The sequence below is a fragment of the Lonchura striata genome, chromosome 1 (genome assembly GCF_046129695.1).
Source record: "Lonchura striata isolate bLonStr1 chromosome 1, bLonStr1.mat, whole genome shotgun sequence".
NCBI classification, from domain to species: Eukaryota; Metazoa; Chordata; class Aves; order Passeriformes; family Estrildidae; genus Lonchura; species Lonchura striata.
In genome coordinates, this window is record NC_134603.1 from 70,823,702 (window position 1) to 70,845,913 (window position 22,212).

General features: G+C 40.1%; 2 protein-coding genes across 4 annotated transcripts; one reads left to right on the forward strand and one right to left on the reverse strand.

Moving 5' to 3' along the window:
• The first annotated feature begins 4,539 nt into the window (after positions 1–4,539).
• Positions 4,540–15,166, forward strand: CFAP90 (cilia and flagella associated protein 90). 2 transcript variants are annotated; one of them, XM_021546872.3, is made up of 3 exons: positions 4,540–4,706; positions 8,264–8,380; positions 11,860–15,166. In XM_021546872.3, the coding sequence occupies exons 1-3, from the start codon at positions 4,554–4,556 to the stop codon at positions 12,004–12,006; spliced, it is 417 nt and encodes a 138-aa protein (XP_021402547.2). In that variant the 5' UTR covers positions 4,540–4,553; the 3' UTR covers positions 12,007–15,166. The 2 variants fall into 2 exon arrangements, with proteins under 2 accessions (XP_021402547.2, XP_021402548.2); XM_021546873.3 differs by lacking the exon at positions 4,540–4,706 and adding an exon at positions 4,889–6,519.
• On the reverse strand, positions 15,158–22,204 carry FASTKD3 (FAST kinase domains 3). Of its 2 annotated transcripts, XM_021546871.3 has the most exons (7): positions 22,153–22,204; positions 20,435–21,898; positions 19,254–19,339; positions 18,654–18,816; positions 17,603–17,672; positions 16,205–16,319; positions 15,158–15,444 (listed from the first exon to the last, which is right to left on the reverse strand). In XM_021546871.3, the coding sequence occupies exons 2-7, from the start codon at positions 21,867–21,869 to the stop codon at positions 15,346–15,348; spliced, it is 1,968 nt and encodes a 655-aa protein (XP_021402546.2). In that variant the 5' UTR covers positions 21,870–21,898; positions 22,153–22,204; the 3' UTR covers positions 15,158–15,345. The 2 variants fall into 2 exon arrangements, with proteins under 2 accessions (XP_021402546.2, XP_077641286.1); XM_077785160.1 differs by lacking the exon at positions 22,153–22,204 and having other exon boundaries at positions 20,435–21,962.
• Between the last annotated feature and the right edge of the window lie 8 nt (positions 22,205–22,212).

Here is a 22,212-nt window from a genome sequence, read left to right on the forward strand (position 1 = left end):
CCTTAAATAAAATATGTAACTAAGAGATCATTTTTTGTTCTTTGAAGTAATTCAGATTTGTGTGGATTTGTCAAAAGTGGTATATAAAACAGCTATAAATAGTTCACCCTAAAGTTTGCTACATGTAAATTTTAAGCATTTTCAAATTTAGAAGCAGGAATTATTCAGGTCAATGCAATTTTTGACATGTCAAAATGTAAGACAAGGGCATTTTATTAATGTTTGCAACTATGAAGATATGAACAAATTTATTTTGTAGGATGCCCTGTTTAAAACAAAGATTGTGCCAAGAATTGTTAGAATTTTTTTTGATGGATAATTTTTCAAATCTATTTGTAGCCATTGAGATGCTCTTCATGAAAATCTCAGTTTTGACAGGAAAAAATGCATGTGAAGTATTTCTAAAGGTTGATATTCCTGGGCTAGAATTTTTCATGTTTTATTCCAAAAAAGCATTAGAAATAGCAATTTTTATGAAAGTTATATCACCTCGTATAAAGATGTATACTACTTTACTTAACAAGAGAGTTATTGAACAGAATATTGATCTGAACTGGAGCAGATATCAGTCAGCTATACTGGGTTGTGTGGCAAGGTTTTGGTAGCAAGGAGAAGGGGACAGCACTTCAGGGGTGGTCTCCGTGAGAAGCTGCCAGAAACTTCCCCCGTGTCCAACCGAGCCAACGTCAGACAACTCCAAGACCAACCCACCACTGGCCAAACTGAGCCTGTCAACAACAGCACTGGAATAACATATTTAAGAAGAGATAAAAAATGCAGCAGAAACAGCAGATGAAGAGAGGAAACATCTCTGGAAATACAGGGGCAGAAAGGAAGGACAAGGAGGAGATGTTCCAGGCAGTGAAACAGAGATTCCCCTGTAGCCTGTAGTGCAGACCCATCATCAGGCAGCTGTGTCCCTGCAGCCCTTGGAGATCCATGGTGGAGTAGAAATCCACTTGCTGTCCATGGACAACCCCACACTGGACCAGGTGGATGCCCCAAAGAGGCTGTGACCCCATAGGAAACCTGTGCTGGAGGAGGCTCCTGACAGGACCTGTGAGCTCATGGAGAGAGGAGCCAGTGAGCCAGTGCGGTAGCAGGTTTGCTGACAGGACTTGTGACCCCATGGGGAGCCTGCACTGGAGCAGCCCATTCCAGAAGGACTGCACCCCATGAAAGGGACCCATGCTGAAGCATTCATGACAGACTGCAGACTGTGAGAAGGATTCACATGGGAGAAGTTCTTGGAGAACTGTCTCCTGTGGGATGGATGCAATGCCCCTGAAGACCCTTCCCATTTGAGGTGGGCATTCAGTCGGTAATTAGGATCTAGAAGAAACAAGCACTTCTATGAAACAACTGGCTTGACCCAAAGCTATGGTAGTAGAAATGGGACAGGTTTTAAGGTATGTTTGTTTCAGCCTCTTTCAAGAGCCATTGAATGGAACATATTTGGCAAAGACTGTCTCCCCTTCATGGCTCAGCTGAAGGTCAGGGCCACATGGCAAACTGATACATGACAGGAGAGGGCTTGCTAAACCTTAATTTGACAGCAGGCTGTCATCTCAGCTCTAAGTGACATAAGGTTAAAACAAGTACCTCAGCTTGTAGTAAGAAAACAGCTACTGTTTTTTCTGTGTATCAGTGTCCTGTCCAGTTATATGTCACCTGTCCTCTTGTGTCCATCCTGTCTCCCTTCCCCTGTTATCATTGTCTCTTTTGTGTCCTCTCTCCCTGCCTCCATTTATTCCTTTTAGAAAGTTTTTTCAGAGTTATTCTGAAATGTCAAAAGAGTTTGACATTTCAGAACAGTGACCCTGCCTTTGAGATATGCTATGGCTATAAAAATACATACCAACATGTTCAAAACTCAGACACCTTAGCAGTGGAACCTGAGGGGGTATTACTACTCTCCAAGAGGGCAGGCAGTTGAACTTCTTATCCTTAAGACACCAAATTCAATGCAACTTTTAACATTTTGGGGTCTTAGTTCAGCTGTATTTGAATGCATAGTTTTCACCATATAGACTAAAACTGCTCTATTGTTTACATGTTCATATTGAAATTACTAAGGAAACACACTGACCTTCCGTGCTATTTTATAACACAAACGAGCATATTAATAAAGTCTGATTGCATCTGGAACAGACCACCCTGGGCATTCATATCCTGCTTCTGGGGAGTCTACAAAAGGTGACCAGGAAGAAAAGCCTTTGGGAGTTTCAAATAATTCTAAAAGGATTTATACCTTCACTGGGAAGGAAAAATTAAGTGAAAAGCATTGTTTTTAATTGTGTCAAATAGGGGAGGTGGTGGTATGGCAAATCTGTAACAAGCACTTTGCAATATTTGTAATAATCTGTATTGCCTCCGGATGCTATAATTCAATTTAATTCCATCAATTTAATGTTAATAAAAAACAAGCTACATGAGAACAGCAGAAAGAAAACTGGAGAGAAATCTTTCAGATCTGACTTCAGAGCTCTTGCCTAGCTTAGTTGGTATCTCTGGTGAACGGTTTCTTATGGCTCTATTTATAGCTGCAGTTTCAGCTGAATTGCTTTTCATAAATGGGCTTACTATCTCTCTGTGCTCAGACTAAACTACAGAAAAGCACTTGCTTGGTGGCAAGCAGGTCTCTGCTTAGGAAGCTGATGTAAGGCAGCTGTTGGATTTTCAATTCCACTGCTCACTTACCCTCTGCTAATTTGGCCCATGCTACAGAAAGAAGAGGATCTTAATTGGTAGAGGGACATTATTAGATAAGCAGATGGAAATTGTCTCAACTTATTAAAAAAAAAAACCACCCACACCAGTCTTCAGATTATAAAGCCTCCATGCTACACTTGCAAAGAAGCTGGAGTGTGTGTAATTCAGTGGATTTATAAAGGGAGAGTAGCAGCTACATAATAGAGATGAGACTTTTGTAGGCCTGAATTATTGCCTGTCTCCAAGATGCCTGAAACAATCAGTTGTGAAGATTTACAGTACTCTGAAAATTGGAGGATTTAAAATAAATGTTGGATGTTTGGTAAAAATCAAGATGCCTGGGAGAGTGCTATTGTGAAAGTGCTTACCAAAAGATACTGGTAGCATTAATAACAGTAATACTGTGCCTATAGGACAGTAGTTCTACACCTGTGGTTACAGACACCAAAGGTACACTAAACCAAGCCACTCACAGATCCCTAAGGACCACAGAAGTAGCATGGGCATAGTTAGATATATGTATTAAACCAGGATAACCGTGGGGTGAATATCAAAACTAGGAGCCAGATGCTACTAGGGCAGAGCAGTTTTACAGTCAGTCTGAGATTTATACCCAGAAGACTTATTTTCAGTGTTCCCAACACAAGTAAGTATATGAGAGAATTTTCCAACTGCCTGAAATGGCTAGGCATCCTGTGCTGGATTCTGCACCTGGGATGGTTCAATGCTGGATATACATACAACCCAGGGAATGAGATGTTGGAAAGCAGTGCCATGGAAAGGGACCTGGGGGTCCTGGTGGATGTCAAGTTGAATGTGAGTAATCAGTGCCCTGGCAGCCAGGAGGGCCAGTCCTGTCCTGGGGTGCATCAGGCACAGCATCACCAGCTGGGCAAGGGAGGGGATTGTCCTGCTCTGCTCTGAGCTGGGGCAGCCTCGCCTTGAGTGCTGTGTTTAGGTTTGGGTGCCACAATTTCAGAAGGACGGTAATTTCAGAGGATGGCAACAAAGATGGTGAAAGGTCTGGAGGGGAAGCCGTATGAAGAGCTGCTGAGGTCACTTGGTCTGTTCAGCCTGGAGGAGACTGAAGGTCTCGGAGACCTCATTGCAGTTACAGCTTCCTCATGAGGGGAAGAGGAGGAGCCGACACTGATCTTTTCTCTGGTGACCAGTGACAGGACCTGAAACTGAGTCTGGGGAGGTTTAGGCTGGATATTAGAACGAGATTCTTCACGCAGAGCGCGTCTGGGCACTGGAACAGGCTCCCCAAGGAAGCGGTCACAGCATCAAGCCTGACCGAGTTCGAGAAGCGTGCGAACGCCTGTGCCCGACTAGCTGAGCTACGATCCAAAGAGAGAAGCCCAAGGTCCTCACAACACTGGCTCCTTATTCTGTTGGAAATTCCATGCTGTGGTGTGGCTTCATTCAGCTTAACCACTTAAGAGAGGGATTTAGGGCTAGTGCAAGCTGTCACAGGAAAAAAGTCAGTCCTATGCGGCTAGGCTTTGCTCTAACCTTCGTCCCCAGCTTCCAAGAACACAAAGGAGCAGGGAGCTGGAGCCGCTGCACACGGCTGACACCAATCCGCAGCTACGGGGTGCGTGGGAACTCACAGCCGAGGCGCGGCAGAGCTCAGCGGAGCGCCCGCGTCCCCGCGCCCGGCCGGGCGGCGCCCGCGCGCTGCGGGTAACGGCGCCACGGCAGCATGGCGGCCGCCGGCACGCGCCCGGCCGGGCGGCTCCCGCGCGCTGCGGGTAACGGCGCCACGGCAGCATGGCGGCCGCCGGCACGCGCCCGGCCGGGGGGCTCCCGCGCGCTGCGGGTAACGGCGCCACGGCAGCATGGCGGCCGCCGGCACGCGCCTGGCGCGGGAGGCGCTCGGCAACGCGCCCGGCAGGAGGCGGCCGGCCCTCGCTTCCTTCTCCGCCTTCAGCTTCGTCCCGCCCAAACGGGAGGGGCCTCCAGAGCTCAGCTACTTCGGCCGGGAGCACAAGGTGAGGGCGTGAAGGGAGCGCGGGGGGGTGGCGGGGAGCAGCGCAGGGGGAAGGGTCAAGCTCTCCCCGCGGGTCTCTGCGCTGGCCAGACCCTCTGCTTGGCCCCGGGGCACAGCTCGGCCCTCATGCCCTGCCCAGACAGGTACCAAAAGTCGTCATAGCATCATAGAATGGGTTGGGTTGGAAGGGACCTTAAAGACAATCCAGTTCCAACTCCCTGCCGTGGGCGGGGATACCTTTCTCTATACCAGGCTGATCAAAGTCCCCTCCAGCCTGGCCTTGAACAGCTCCAGGGATTAGGCATCCACAGGTTCTCTGGGCAACCTGTTCTAGTTCCTCACCACACTCACAGTGAAGAATTTTTTTCTGATACAGAAATGTGGCACATCTCTATCACTGACTACCTAATGCTAAAATAACAGGTTTCACCATCAGAGGCCTTTGCAAAGTGTGTTTGCTACTGGTGGATGGCAAATGAGGGCAACATCTTTCATACTGGATAACAAGAGAAGGCAGAGACATTGTTTGCCAGTTATTGAGGATGAACAGGCCACTTTTATCAATGAAATGTAAGGCATTTTTAGGAGAAAAACTGGGAAAGGCATCTCTGTCACTAGGGTTTGATGCAGCACCAGTGGATTTTGTTGTAACACACACTCTTGGGAGCCCTTTAATAAGAAACTTCTCCGTTTTCATTTGAGGGAAAATATTTTCCATGTGCATTGCATAAATTTTCCACGTGGTCAGCTTTAATAAAATCAGTAGAGCTACTCAAAGCAATAACATCAATATATGCCTCTGTAACTGGATGCTTCTGAAGGTGGTACACTGCCACTCAGCATGTGGTAACTCAAGTGCGCTGACAGGGATCCACACTCCTCGCTCTGCTGCATTATGTCACCATTGTTCCTCATTCTGTCTTCGTATTTAAAATCAGAAATGAAAGCAATCTTACTCCTTCTGCCTCAGCTGAGCTACAGTTCCTGGGTGGTGAACTTTTCTATGAAGTGACATATGATCTACTGAAGTTAACAGGCTTTTTTCCCAAAAAGAAAATAACATTATAAAAAAGTTTTGAAATGCCTATTATGTCAGTGTAACATAGCAATGCTATGGCAATTTATAACAATAAATACAACCCATGAGTCCTCTCCTCACCCAAGTGGCAAGCTGCTGAATGCACCAAGCACCAGGCAGCAATGACTGGTCGTTTGTGAGAGTTTGCAGGTCCTGTGTCGCTGGCATGTGGGCAGGGTACAGACCAGAGCACTGTGCTGGGTATTGAACAGCAAATTTCCTGCATTGACCAGGTGGCCCTGCTAAAAGACGAGAAGATTTCTCTTGTGACTCTTTTGTGTTGATTCCAGCATTACTTTGGCAAGGTGATATGAGCCAAAGGTGAGTCACCAGTCTGCACAGAATTAGCAGCCATATGGTAGAGCTTTTCTGTACAATATAGTCTGATCTTACACTCACAATGGCCTGGTTTGTCAAAAAAGCTGCTCCAGTGGCATAGAAACAAAAAGTGATAACAGCTGTTTAATAGGTTTCTTCACAGCCCAAGCCTTTCTCCAGGGGAGAAAGCAGATTCAACCCATTCTGCAAAATTTAGGAATTGGATAGTTTGAATATTTTTATTTATAGAGCAAAAGGAATCTCATTCCTTTTTGCAGCTTAAATACCTAAAATCAACCATGTATCAGAGAGTGAAGCAGAGAGAAGTAGGAAGAAGATGGGCTTATTGCATGGCCAGAAGCCAGAAATTCCTGCTTTTTATTCCCTTGGCCAACAATTGCTCCCTGGATTGCTTTACGTAAGTTACTGTAGGCAGTGTGCCTAGCATTTCCTCTTCTGAGATGTGGAGAAAGCAATTACCTATTTTATGTGTGTCTGGAATACTAATGAATGCTTGCAAAACATTTAGCTTTAGCAGCAGTACACAGAGGATGCCTACCCTGAGTGCACATTTATCATCGGCTCTGTGTAACTCACTTGCTCTGATGGGTTTAAGAAACAGCTTGCCACCACCACCACCACACCCAGATCAACCAAGTTATCATTTACAACAGAGAGAAACAGCAGCAGAAAGTTATCAGTGTATTGAGCAAAGAAGTGTTGTCTCTACAAATCTAGCAGAAAATCTTGAAGAGGTATCTGAGACAGAGCTAGTTTTTGATATAACAGACTGGCTGTCTGTGAGTTCCAGAAAGGATGAATTATCTGCTCTGACATGACCAACAAATGACACTTACTCTTTCTTACTCTGAAACAAGTAACAAATAATGCCACATGAATACCAGCAAAGAGCAAACAACATTTTGGATGGTGAGTACAAATTAAATACCCACTGAATGAAACTGGTAGCGTGGGGAGGAGAGGAGAAGAAAGGAAGCACAGAAATAATCATGGAGATGACAAATCATGTGCAGGGTGCTCTTGAATGTGCCTGAAATCCTCTGAAGCTCGATGATTTCTGAGAAGTGAAGGGATAGATAGGTTAAATACAGAATAATTTCTCCTCTTGGCAGAAGCAAGTATTGAAGATACCTGTATAAATAAGGCCTGAAATTACAGCAGTATTTCACTAGTACTCTTAACTATGGTTTCCTTTTAATGGAACCATTATAACCTTCTTGACCTGCCATGATTTGACTATATTTGGAGAATACCAAAGTACATGAGATTTTCAAATGTTAAATTGGACACACTGTAAAATTAGAGGACAAAAAAAAAAGCCCAACAAAATGCACCATTCTTTTAGTCAGCCATGCACAAAGCCAATGATGATTGAAATTTTTAACAGAATATTGACCCTTGATGAAGTTCAGTAACAACTGGCGGCATATTTCAGTAGGGGGTATTCTTTTTGGTGGCTTTTTTGAAAAGTTTTCTTTTTGTTTTGAAATTGCTTTGATTCCATTTATGAGAACTTCTTGACTGGATTTCACAAACACTTTTGTTAGAACAGCAGATCTTTATGTTGCTTATTTGGATGCAAACTATGTCAACAGTTGAACAACAATATTATGGCTTGGGGTGTGCTTTATTTTAATGCCTGACATATGTTTGTCATTCATACCACTGGATCACAGGATTACCTCTGTGGCACATTTCTCAATTATGCTCTAATCAGAAATTAAATTATGTTTACAGTGCAGGGTACCTTTGTGTGTTTGAAAGTTCCTGTTTTGCTTTTACATAATTGTGCCCAGATCATTTGACAAATACACAAATTTAGGAAGGAGAATATTAAGTGCAGAAAATTCAAACAGATCAGATAATTTCCAAAATTACAACAGATTACAGGGTGGGGGAAAAGAACTAAATTGCCACAAGGGAAATTTCAGAGCTGAACAAACTTAATAAATGATAACATATGTCATTAGGTAATTTTGCAAATCATTCAAAAGGACTGGCCCAAACTTCCTAATGAGGTCAGTAATATTACAGTTGTCATCATCTAATGAAATATATGCATTATGATTTGACTACATGTATTCTGTAATCTGTAAAGTAAAGCAATTATGTGAATTAGCCATTTTTCCCCTTTTCTCAAGACAGGAGATTTTTTCACCTATGATGCTGTTTTTAGAATACCAGAAGATTACGACCAGTATCTTCCACGATGTGACAGAAAACACGCAAAGGCTCGTGGCCTTAAAATTAATGAGGAGGTAACCATTTGATAAATTCATAATTATCTTTGTTTAAGATGTTTTGTACCTTTTGACATGACTGGGGACTCTAGGCATCGTTTTACCCTTAATAATCTAGGTCATATGATAAGAAAAAAATTGGAAGGAGGAAATCAGCCTGCAGGTTTAGGAGAAAGCATTATCCCATGAAGACACCCAAATTAGCTCTTTTACAGATGACAAGACATATGCAAGTTAAAGCTAAGGGGAAGAGGCAAATCCTCTCTTGCAGAGTGCAGGGTGTATTCTGAACCATCTGTGCCCCTCAAGAGTTGTACTTCAGGTGGTTCTGCAGTTATTTCAGTGATGTTTAAAAACTCTTTTCCCTGAGAGGACTGGATTCAGAGGCTATGACTTCCCTACTATCCTCTGACACGCACTGTGTCTATGCCAGCATTTGCTGTCAATGTCCAAGTCTCTGAAGCTGATGAATTTGTTAGGAAAACCTACACCAGATTCCCCTGCAGGAAGGAAATTCATAGGGAGCTAGTGCACAGGTGTATTCAGTCAGAACACATGGACATGCCTGGGAAAGGATGGGCAAGCATTTGAGGCCAACAGAATCTGGGTTTGATGTGCAGCCTGATAGGTAAATACTCCTCTGGAAACAGAAATACTATAATACATATGCATAAATGAATGTGGATGTATTCTTGCATGCAGCATCTGAATAATACACATATATACAACCGTCTCTGTCTATAATTATATTTATGCATACATACACAAAACTGCACATAGAGGCAGAGGCTGTCAAAAACCAAATGAAGTGTAACCTCTGTGTACTAATGACCTCAAAATCCCAACTGGTTCATGGATGTAAAAGTGATGGGTAGGCTAGGGATGGCTGCCTGCTTTGATGGTTATATATTATAGAGAAGGAAGAAGGAAGAGTGACACAAGAGTCCAAATTACTCTAATTTCTGTGCAATAAAATTGGGGTTTTTTTTCTGACAAAGCCCACTGTTTGGGATTCATCTTACTAGCAGTTATATATGCCAGACATTTCAGTGCAAGTGTGTAGCCATAATGCCCTTCAACTCTATCTAATGCAGGAAGCATTAGATGCTCCCAAAGGAATCCCAGGAGTGCCCATCAACATCACCTGCTCATGCCTAATAACTCAACTGCTAATCTATCTATGTAAATGACTACTCCAAGTAGAAATTAATTTTTTTATTTAAACAAAACAAAGACAACCTCCCTCCCCCAGTACCAAGCAGGAAATTTGTGTAGAAAGTTCATCAATATAAAGTTACAGCTTTTTACTGAGCTCTTGTATCAACAAAACTCATTTTGCTATTGGCTTTCTTTCTAGACCAAACTTGTATGGGCCAGAATTCATACCAACTGTGCTGGGCAGTGCACACAAGGGACTGTCCAAACAGGTGTCCTTTAATCCAGCCCTTTAATTAGCATGGATACACATCAAACTCACAGTTATTTCTGCAACATGATCCTCCTGCATGTCATGACTCCCAGCACTGGCTGTAACCATAATCAAGTGCATATCACATACTTAATTCATCTTTATCACAGTGACCTTCTTAGGCTTTATGTAATAATAACTAACTTATAAAATATAATAAATAAAAATACCACAATTGACATCTTTCTAGTTCAACACTGAACACAGACAGACTGAACCCAGCACAGCTTTACTTGAGCTGGAAAAAAGCAAACCACTGCTAGTAACGCCCTCATTTCCTGCAGGTAACCTGGATGCAGGGAATTCAGGAGTACAGTTACAGCAACTTGATTAGCTACATGCAGCTGAGTAACTGCAGTGGAGTGTGTGCTTAGGGCTGCCATTGCTGATTGCAAGTGCTAACAGTGCTAGAATTACGCACTGCGAGGGCGGGTAGCAGGATGCTTCCCAACCAACTGTTGGAAAATCTGAAACCCACTGAATACCAAATCCACAAAGATGAAATGCCAGTGTGCACAGTCAGTGCTGTGCTACCAAAGATGCTGAAAACTGATTTTAAATAAACTTATTTAGAAGGAACTCAAACTATTGGAGTTACATATTGCTGTCTGTCATTAGCACTGTACACCCTGAATTTCTAGCAAAGTCTTTCTTGATGGTACAAAGATTTTTTAGTTTCTCATTTTTCAGCATTTATCCACAACTAGGGCAGGGGAAGAAATGATCTTAATTTTGCCTGCCAGTCTTCTTGACTTGATTTTCATTCAGCTAGGGTTAAAAGTTGGTGAACTCAATATTTTTTAACAGGGTGGAGTAAGGTGGGCAGGAGAATTGGGAGATAAATGGTTGTTTTGAAATTAGCTTTTGTATTGAGTAGGTTGGTTAGTTAGTTAGTTTTTAAAAGTGTTTACAGCATCTTTCCAAGAACCTCAGGTTCTATCCATGAGGCTGGAAATGTCTCCTAGCTGACTGCCGTGCTGTGAAATCCTGCCAATCTGTGCTCCCACCAGTATCCTTGCAGGACATAAGTGCTGATTTGCTCAGACTTGTGTCTGTTGTAGCAAAGTAGTAATTTGCTTGTACTTGAACTATGGTGTGGCATCTACATTTTGATTCGCCTTTTAGATACTATGTATATTATAAGACTAGAAAAACACATTTCAGATCAAGGCTTACTGTGTTAGTCAGTGTACAAACATACAAGCAGCCTGATAAATCTGAGACCTTTGGCTAGGGAAAGAAAAACAAACAAATTCAGTCTTTCCCTTCTGACTCTCTAGCTCCCTGTTGCTCTAACATAGGAAGGAACTGCAGATTGCAGATAGTGATTGCACAGCCACTTAAAGTGCAGCTTACTGAGAACAAGCTTAAAATCTTTTCTTGGACAGGTAGTTTTGCATCAAGTCCACTTTCAATCATGGTGAAGCTGTTATTTCTGTAATCTTACAGCTACAAGTATTTTTAGTAAAACCTTTCATTGTGCAGAAATAAAGTAGTATATGCTTTATTTCCTTCAGGAAAAGCTTGCATGGGCTAGTGGTTGCTCAGGGTTTTTCTTTAGCCTTTGATTTTTTACATGCTGTGCTTTCACTGAATTGTGCAAGCAGGGTAGGTGTTCCTGTAATAGGGGGCACAAATCTCTCTTCTATTTTTCAGAAAAATCATGCAATTCAGTGCACAAGAAAAATAAAAATAAAATCTGTGCTTTTCTATCATTTAGTTACCCAGTAATCACACGGTAATCACATGTGTATGTATGTATTTGTGTAAAAAAAAAAACAGTCCACAGCTCCATATCTTATCATCTTGTCATCTAGTGACACATTCATGTTTTACTAAGATAAAAATAACATTAAAAACTAGGGCAGGGATAGAATAGTAAGCTAAACAAATACACATGCATATTGCAGATGCTGTACAGTTCTTTCAGTTATTTCACCCCAGCCACAGCACATTTAGCAATAGAAAACTGCCATGTTTTCTGTTCACCCTGTGATTTTCTTCTAAGGGGATTTTTGTGTTTTCACAGGAAATGGCAAGAACTGTTCCTGTGCTGACATCTTCAGAGTATGGGAAGCACATCCATGAGCCCTTAGACCCAGCAACCGGAGAGCATGCGAGGGTTTATAGCGTTTACGCAGCAATCTATGGGGAAGGCAGCCGCACTGCTCAGTGAAAAAGCCTTCTACAGGCCTGCATCCATGGGAAATCTCTTGTATCTGTCACTGCCAGCAACATTTATCTGGGGAAAAAACATAACACTTTGAAGAGCAATATGGTGCTTTTTGCCTTTTCCTCTACATTTTATTTAATGAGAATGATATGGATTAAAAATAGGGTGAAATAGCAGCTGCACTTTTTTTCTCATGCTAATTAAAATGCATGCCTTCTTACATTCTCATTAAAATCTCAAGAAGAACATTTTAGAACATTTTAGGCAGCAACGCTGGGAATAAGAACTATTGGGTCAAAGGCTCTGTCTGCAATTCTGGGAACTGCATCTACCTAACCATTCACAGACATATCATTTTAAACAAGTTTGTCCATCAAGGTATCAGTAGTCACAGATTTTTCAATCCTTACAGAGTTTCTAGAGAATTGTGAGACATTGTTTTATGTACACAACAGCTGAAATGGATATTCAACTCAGAATTTTCAAAAATGTATAGGCTTACGTGCTTAGCAGTTTCACTAGACTTCACGTGGAACTTGAGTTAAAAGGAGCTTCTGAGCACTTAGTATTTGGAAGAGACAAAATCTGGGTTTAGCTGAATTCATACATTCATTTCATTCCAGGAATGGCATCTTACTGATTTAACAAGAAAAATCATCATTGGTTCTGTATCCAATCTGACAAAAATGGGAAAAAAGATTTAAGTATTACTAGCAGTACAAGCACCAAATAATTTGGTAGAAAGGGTGAAAAAAATATAAGGATTTGAGCAGTAGCCATTTAAAAAGAATGTTTAGCACAAATGTCTAAATCTGATTAAATATTTGATACCTTGTACTTTCATAAATACTTGATACCTTGTACATAAACATTTGATACCAGTACTAAAATTTTAAGGTAACTTCAGGAGGAGTTTCTCCTGCAGAGTATGCATCTGTTTGGTTCTCAAGAGCTGTTCATCCTGTTCTTGTTTAAAGCTGAGACAGTATTGTTCAGAAGGAACAGCCTGAGTGATCATACCAGAAAAAGGACTGTAAGTCCACAGCTGTGACTGACACAGTTTTTGTCAGGTATTTAGACACAGGAAAACTGTGTCATTTGTAAATACAGTGAGACACCTAGTGAAAAAAAAAGAGAAACAAAACCTTCTAAATCTGGGACCTGAAAAAGTAGTAAATTAGGCAGTCAATAGCCCTTGTTTGGCTATGATGTGAGAAGCAGAGCACACAGAGCAGCCCATTCTGAGAGGTGTTTGTTACTTTCATTATTCATGACCTGCAGCTCTTCTACACTCAATACACTATGGACAAAATGACATTAATGGCTACATTCCTTTTCAAAATAAACACTTCACTAAACAAACTTAGTAGCATTAAATGAAAGGAATCATAGTAAGAACAAAGGGAGAAGGAACTGTTTTCTAATACCACAATGCTTTTCCAAAAATCAGTATTGAAGTTATTATTAGTGAAGAATGAGATGGAATGTGGCTATATTCTTAGCAGGTTATTTTTACTTTGGGACAGTCAGTACAAATTGCTTTTTTTAAGTAGCCTTACTATATTTACAAACCATCTGTGTTTGAAAAATTATTTGAAATCAAATTTATTTGAGAATACCACCACCTTCTGGTCTATGTGAGAAATAGCATCACTTCCACCGCAGAGGAAGTCCAACATCAAAAGACCAGTTTGAGTTTTCCTATCTCGTTTCTTTGTGATGTCACACCCTTATCATCTGTACTCACTTTTTAAGGTCTTTCACAGGTTGTTCCTCCCACTACTTGTTTCTCGTTCAGTTCTGAATGGTTCACTTCTTCCTTCAGTGCTCAATGTCAGAAGAACACCCTGACAATTTCTTCTGTATTAGTGGTAAATTCCTTATAAACGTTTGCAAAGCCATTTCAACTCTCCTTCAATTTCTCACTTGCAAGAATGACAAATTCTTAGGTTATTGATGTTCTGAGCTTACTATTACACATTGGAAAGCAACTTTTGGCATTCTCTCACCTGTCAATGTTGACATACTACTTTGAGGAAGAGTTTTATACATGCAACAAATTAACACAAACAGAATGGACAGTGTATACAATGTAAAGCATATTCTGGATCTGGATTTTGCATCAAGTAATCTCCAGAGATTTTTGGGGCAATTGACAGACACCTGCAACTCACAAATTATTGGAAGGAAAAACTGGCCACATTCTCTATCTACTGGTGAAATATACATAATGCCAATGATGTGAAAGTTTACCCTTTTTGTATCAAAACAACAGCGAAAATCAAACTAGGTTATCCTGGGAATTCTGCTTTGCTACTCATAAATAGTAATTCCACACCGAGAGGAAGCACAAGCTAATGAGCATGTGTTACATGGCCGTTCATCAAGAATACATGATGTAATCAGAACTAAAACTCTCCTGTTTTCCCTTCATCATTTGCAAAGCAATGAACTGACCCAAGTTAGGGCACTTGTTCTGGCTGAAATGGGTATTGGTTCTGGTTCTCAGTTCCAGAATTTCTGTTCATAAATAAAAAAGGGCTGTCATGGGACATGGTTCTTCTGAGCTTCAGAGCATAGTTTATGTAACCCAGAGGAACCCTGGAGTGCATACATGACCCCATTTAGACAGTTTAGCTAAAACTGCCACCAAAGGCAAAACTACAAATAGAATACATCTGGAACATTGGGCAGCCCCATAGAGACAGTTGTACAAGTCCATTATCCTGTGGCAGCTGTTACTTTACAAAGTAAAGCAAATACTTTTTATTAAAAATGCTCTCATTTTCTGTAAGGCATTGCTATTTATTGAACAGCACTCTGCATCTCTTCAGTAAAACCAATAAACCAATACTGCTTCTGCAATTACTTCAAATTTTAGTTTTATGAAACACTTGGGAAATTACATGAGCAGCTGTAAGTAAATTGCACAATTTCTTCTTTTACTGTCAAGAAAAGTCCTGATTAGTAGGTATTCTGTAGGCATATACCTACAGAATAGGTATAAGCTGTATATCCAGACTGGCCAGTATCCTTCAAGTCACATGTGGCTGTTTGCAGCTGTGAATTAGAACCAGTTAAAATACAAGGGAAAAGCAGCACTAACTGTCTGACACATATATCTGTAAACTTGTAATAAATAAAGACACAAATCTTAAGAAAATATGATTCTCTTTAATAGTATCTACATGTCAAATGTTCCAAATATTGGAAGGTTTCACACTCAGAAGCTCACATTTTCTGAGGTGCAGTTACTTAGAAAAAATAATTTTTCTTCCATGCACAGAATTTACGCTTTGTAGTATAGAAGGTCAGCCTGTTATCCAGTAGTATTCTCCAGTGTCAGTTGCTGAGTCCGTATGTACAAGGAAAGATTTTTTTTTGTAAATAATCTGCTATTTTTCTGGTGTTTTGTAGACTTTCTATCTCAAAAAATGGAATCTAGAAACAAAACAGAAATGATTGCTGAAAATACCTTTTAATAAACAACAGGGTAAGACTGATGTTCATTAAGCAGATGCAAAACTACACATCAAATACTTATTTTGTTTTAAAACTAAAGATTTGATCCTAAATGTACTATTGATCTATAAATGACCTGAAGAGAGATTACTATTAAAAAAAGAGTGATATTTATTACAGCTTAGACAAAGCTAAATATTATGGAGTTAGGCTTATAGAATAAGTGATGATAAGTGGAAAATATCTCAAGAAACTAAGTTTTCATTCAAAGTATGTTTCAAGAAAAATATACCTCTATTAATTCGACAGTCAAAATAAAGGTTATACTCTGCTGTGAAAATATTATTTACAATAGAAATCAGCTTATTTTTTTAACTCCTCTTTTTAAACTCCAAACCTTTTAAAAAAGTATTTAATTAAAAATTCCAATTCTAATGAACTCTTAGATAACATTTCCCTTTAATTCAAGATTTGAATCTTAATTACTGAAGGAAGTACTCTTCCAAACAGCAACTATGCAGCAAAAAACACAGACAGACTACACTAATTTATCCAAGGAAGAAAAAGGTAGTTCTGTACACCCTCAAAAAGGCAAAAACTAGGCAGAGAGAATCTAATATAGAAAAATCAAGACTACATCTGCTTTAGGAATTAATTTAAACTACAGTTTTAAGTATTGTAAAATAATTTTTTACTAGTTTTCTTAGAGCAAAAGTAAACCACTGTCTTTGGACTTTACCTGCACAACTTCATAACCAAGTAACTGAAGGTGTCTCTGTTTAATAGCTTCTTCTCCCAACAGATTGTGGCTATGAGCACAAAATCTATTTTGACCATCAACACACAGGGCAATTCTAAAATTAAGCATAAGTGTAATATCAAAAAAAAAAACAAAACAACAAACCCACAACAATCAGTTATTTTAATCACCACAACTAGTGCAGTTCCTAAGAATCAGGAGACAATACCTCCCTCTTACACCTGTTGAATCAGATGTAGGATGGGAGTTTCCTAGTTCAGAATAATTTAAATCACTCAATTTAAGGGTAGGTGGTGAAACCCTGAAACTTAGTGATCTGAAAAGCTTTTTTATTTGCTCTGAACAAAAATTACCATGCACATTAATGAGAGGTATTTTTAATGCTATGATTAGTAACCTGTTTGAATTCTTCTAGAAAGAAAAATGAAAAAAACTTGCCTCAGCTAGAAAACATTTCAGCAGCTAAATGTATTTAACTTACTAATTTACCTGTTAAATCCATTAGAGTTCAAATTGAGTTTAAGCTACATCTGTTTTAAGTTAAACCAGTACATATGGTTGGCAGCATGGATTATAACAATATTTTTTCTTCTGGGTGATAAAAATCCCATCAATTTAATCCAAGGTTTTTATATCTACTGTTAAAAACTTGCTTAAATTTTCAGTATGTTAAGTATACCGTGACTTTATTCACTTTATGAAAGCTGCTACTTAACAAAAAAAACCATTGAAGCTCATTCTTAAGCATTTAAGCATGGGGTCTTGGAAAGATCCTGTATTAGTCTCGGAGTCTTGTGAATTAAATGTGTCCTGGTTTCAGCTTAAACCACAACAGAAAGTTACACTGGAGAAAGCCTAACTTCAAAGACTTTTGCTTTGTTCACAGTGCATTGCCATTATCATGCAGGCAGGTTGCTTAACTTTGTATCCAAGGCTTCCCACAGTATCCCTTAATATACTTTTAAACACCTATGCATTTCTCAGTATCCTTATTATTCAGGATTCCTTGCGGAAGTAAATTTGTGAACTCAAACTCTGTTAAATCTGTGCAAATATACTCAGAACTTAGTTTTAATTTGAAACTTAATTACAGAATATCAAAATGGATTACTATAATTCAAATAAGGATGACTTGATTCTTACTGTCACTGAGTAAAGAAACCAACTGTCTGACACTGCATAGTCAGGTGACAAAGCAATGAGCAAAAAGCAGATTGTTAATCTTGTCCTTCTGCCAGTGGTTTCAGTGTGAGACCTGAACTTTGTTGAAGTCAATGGCAAAACTGCAAATAGCTTACATTTTGCTATGTTTTCACCCTGGATGCTCTTTCCTGGTATAAATCAACATTTTACTAGTGGTTTCTTTTATTCTCTTACCGTCTGTGTACCTCTTCAAGTTGGGCCGCAGGCAATACAAAACCTTCTTCATCTAATTTAATCTCAATATCTTGTGTAGATGAAAAAAGACAAATGACATTAAACACCATTTCTTATAACAAACTTTCTACTGTATCTTCTCACAGTTGTTTTTTTAAACAACTATAATACTATCACTTTTTTTTTTTTAATCACAGAGGCTGGCAAAGTTGTATAGACTTAACACAAATGAGTGATAATTAGTAACAGTTCAGCCTTTCATGATGCTAACAAACAAAGTAGTATTCCAAGTCCACTCAAAACTGTAACACAGTTAAGTGGTGCTTTGCTGTGCTAGCTGGGGTCTCTGGAATTTTGAGGGCTTTAGGGAGAGATACACTCTCTCCCTCTGCTAACTTCAACATCCTGATGAAAACTGACACATAGAGTAACTCTGTTACTCATCCCCCTTTTTTATTTTTTAAAATCCCTCTGACATCCATTGTGTCCAAGACTCTCTTCCCTCAACATCTCATTATCCTGCACCCCCTCCTGGGCACGTGCCTTTCCCCATCACTGCCTTCTGTTTCCTGCTGCACACAACACTGTGTTTTGCTCACTGCTGTCTTACAACCCACAAACCCCACGGACTGTGTTGTCAGCAGCTCTTGCTGAGGGGAGAGGAGCCCACTTGAGCACAGCACACAGCTGACCACCTTCCCTTCTCTACTCACCACTAAAGCAGGGAGATCAGGAAAATGGCATTCCCTCATTTTGCTTTACATTATACAAATTGTTTAACGGATAAGGGGCTGATAATACACAGAACACAAGCAGCTGTTAGCAGCTGTTTTCAATGCAGAATGGCTGTGAAAATTGCTTTTCTCTCCATTTTCCTTTCTCTGAGTAAAGATTATTTACTTAAAGTTCCCAAATTTCAGATCTTTTACAGAAATTGGTATCCCAATTTACTTTTCCTGTATTTGCAGAATTTAGACTGCCTACAAATGAAATGATAGCTTTGACACCATACACACATATTTAATTACTAATCTAAAGAAATTATACTTACCAACTATATAGAAATATGGTGTTGATACCTCTGATGCAAAATATATTCTTTTTTTCAGTAAATAAAGTAATCCTGTCTTCACCCTTTTAAAGAGGTGAACATCAAGAGAACTCTGAGGCATGGGAAAGGCCTTTACTTGGTACTTAGAAAGGAGTTTCGGACCCTAGAAAGGGACAGAAAACCAAATCAAAAAGGGGAGATAACATTGTTGTAGTTACCTCATATAAACATAGCAAAATGTACTCTGTGCATTTCATAGCCAAGTCTATTGAGAGACCTACAGTCTGAGGTGTGATCTGCTGGGATCTTAAAATCACCCAAACAACCACCAGAACATCCTCAGGAAGCTTCAACGCTATCATGTGCATGAGAAATGCACAGCTTTCCTTTCACACATTTTCCATTTTCCATCAGTTTCCATTCATACAAATATATCAAGTCATTCAATCAGGTAGAAATGCTCCATATTTTCATCAAGGAAAACTGGTTTGTCCAATTCCAATGCTTTTTATGGGAAATACACCCAACTAAGTATAAACAGGGCCCCAATGACCTTATCACCTCTTGTTAACATCACTTCTGGTTTCACATGTACTGTACCTCATAAAATGGGCACTCCAGGGTGACAGTCAGAAAAAGCTGCGTTAGCTGGGACATAACAACTCTGTTCAAACCAGGTGGCTGAGCTGAAACAACAACATTCAGGTTTTCAGGTAAAGTATCTTTACACAAACCATATGCAGAAGTTAGGAAAACCTATTCAGTATGATATGCAGGAAAGCTACTTAATCATTAAAATTATCAGCATTTGTTTAAGTTAACAGAAAGATCAGTATGAAATTACACAGGTAGAAAAACGAGAAAATTAATTATGGAAAGAGCAACACAAAAATACAAAACTAGCAATATCTTAATTAAAACTGTCATATTCTTTCACCAAAAAATGAGAATCCAAAAGATGCATGGCATTCTACACAGAAGAATAAATTTGAGTTGAGGTCTTCAATAAATATCTCCTTCTTATAACCACTTTTCCCCAAGTTATAATCCCAGGATCTCATTGTTTCAATCTCATTTTTTATTTTTTTTTTTAATCTGCAAGTTGTGAATAAAACCAAATAATTTCTGGAGTCTGCTTTGTAAAAATTAACTCCTTCAGGTATTTCATGTTGTTGAAAAATTAAGTGACCAAAATTTCTAATCACTTTGAAAACTTAAGCTTAGTTCTATTAGTGGAGCAATCTTAGCTGATATCTTATTAAGTCTGTCATCTTTCTGGCATAGCTTACATCTCTCTACCATGATTCTAAAAATGCTTTAGTATCAAACAGAGAATAACTCAAAATGAAGTGTTATTCATAATAGATTTGTGTCCAAAAACATTGAAATATATTATAATTAGAGCCAAGAACAGACTCTGACATGGGGATGTTTTAGCATAATGTATAAGACAAAAGACAAACATAGGGAATACCAGGTCACTGTTTTTTTAGAAAACCAGAAGGATTAACTGAAATAATTATTTTAAGGGAATTCAAGTCTGTGTTTTAAAACTATACAGTGCAATTTTCAAACTCAACTAAATGACATACATGTAAGACAACAGTAACTGTGACAAGGAAGCATCACCTTTTGGCCTCCTGATTGCTATTTTCCCGTCACTTCAATTAGGTCACTATTGACTTGACAAATTAAATCGATAAAAAATAGATGCTTGACAAGAGACAAACAACATAATAGAAAGAAATTTGGAACATCCGAGGAGAAATTCGGCTCTTTACCTTGAAGCTTTTGCAGAAAATAGGGACTAAATATTTTTGGCAGGAAATTTATTGGATAACGTTGAATAAGAACACACGAATATAGCAGGTTCAGCAAGGTGTGAGGCTGAAAGTGCCTCAGGCGGGTATGCAGCACAGCTTCAAGCTTCCTAAACAAGGAAGAAGCTCTTGGAGGCAGGTAATTAAGGGTCCCAAATGGGATAATATATGCAGCAATCTGGTCAGTGGTCAGTCTGTCAGCACTGTAAATGAAACCTTCTGCCACTGCATCAAAGATGAGCTTTGAAAGGATCCTCTTTTTGCAGCAATACTGCATGACCTTGCTGACTGTTTGAGGATGCATAGTGCAGATGGACTTGGGGACATGTCTTTCCAGTGCCTCTGTAAACATTTGCACTTTTTGCCCAAAGTATAGGAAAGCTTCCAGTACATTTGCCAGTTCATGGTCTGTGAAATAGGGAACATGCTTCACTGAATATTTGCACAGTGCAGTGACTAAGGGAACTGCTTGAGTCTGACGAAGAACCACCAGTGAATTCAGTATTACACTTATAAAGTTTGGGCTCAGCTGGGAAACTGTGTGTAAAGTGACACTGTTCAGTCTGTTTAGCAAGTTTTGGCATCGTTTCTCTTCCCTCACAGTCACTTGCAGTATCTTATAAACCACCACTATTTCCCTGGGACTCCAACTCTTAATGTCTCTTTCTTGCATGTGGTTCACAATTTGTTCCAGCGTCGCACAACTTGGGCCTTCTAACTCAAGCAAACTTTCTCCGAGAGCACACAGATTTTCAGCAGTCAGCTGTCCCCTGCCAAGCCGCTCCTCGCTCTCCGAAAGCAGACTTGTCATCAGCGTGCTCTGCGGATCTATACGTAGCTTTATCAAAGCCTGCAATGCATTCAGCAGCCCCCTGTTTGACAGTTTTGAGGATTCAAATTCAAACTGGAAGCATAATGCCCTGAAAACTTCATTCTCTAACAGTCCAGGGTTTTTAAGACCATTCTCATCCACCTCAACTTCAGAAATCTTCTGTAGAGCTCCCGAGGCCATTATATCAGACATGACCTCTAGAGAGCTAAGAAAATAAAAAATCTCTTTTGATGTACAAAAGTTGTTCAACTTCTTGAAAAATAACTCTTCATCCATCCACACAGTATTTGATTTAGTACAGTTCCTCATATCTCCACAAAGATGCACAGCTTCAGTAACAGAAAGTGGCTGCATCTGTATGTTTTGTACATGTTTTTTCCTACAAAAGGTATACTGAGATTTATCTTTGACACACAGCATCCTCATGGCCACGGAGCTACAGTCTTGGGGTTTTCGCTGCCCACGGACGAAGTCCAACCTTTTGCTTAGGGTCATCAAAGCACACCTGCTTGCTGGTGTGCTGGATGAATACAACTGGAAGCTTTTTCGGCTAATCAAAGCCATTTTGAATCAGGCGAGTTCTGAAATGATACCTAAGGGAGGAAATGTAGATATGTAGTCTGGAAAACACCACCAGGGTCACTAAAATGCAAAAAAAATAACCACAACCCCAATCCTTTTGGTGGCTGGAAAGACGGGTACGACCCCTTTACCGCGACCCGCGAGAGCAGAAATGCCGGGAGCGGCGATCCCTGTGAGACGGACTGCCCCGCCTTCCGCAAGGACACTCCGGCGGACAACAGGAGACTCTGCCCGCACCGGCGCGGCCCCTCCATCCCCTCCGCACCTGCGCTGCTACTGCCGCCGCCGCGGGCCGGGGCCGCGCCGCTCCGCCCGGGCGGGCAGC

Excerpts from the sequence above, each read along its gene's own strand:
- CFAP90 (XM_021546872.3), top strand. The coding sequence starts at position 4,554 with ATGGCGGCCGCCGGCACGCGCCTGGCGCGGGAGGCGCTCGGCAACGCG. Across the intron at positions 4,707-8,263 it reads ACTTCGGCCGGGAGCACAAG|ACAGGAGATTTTTTCACCTA; the intron begins GTGAGGGCGTGA and ends CCTTTTCTCAAG. Across the intron at positions 8,381-11,859 it reads GCCTTAAAATTAATGAGGAG|GAAATGGCAAGAACTGTTCC; the intron begins GTAACCATTTGA and ends GTGTTTTCACAG.
- FASTKD3 (XM_021546871.3), bottom strand. The coding sequence starts at position 21,869 with ATGGCTTTGATTAGCCGAAAAAGCTTCCAGTTGTATTCATCCAGCACA. Across the intron at positions 19,340-20,434 it reads TTTTCTGCAAAAGCTTCAAG|CTCAGCCACCTGGTTTGAAC; the intron begins GTAAAGAGCCGA and ends TTGTTGTTTCAG. Across the intron at positions 17,673-18,653 it reads ACCATATTTCTATATAGTTG|ATATTGAGATTAAATTAGAT; the intron begins GTAAGTATAATT and ends CATCTACACAAG.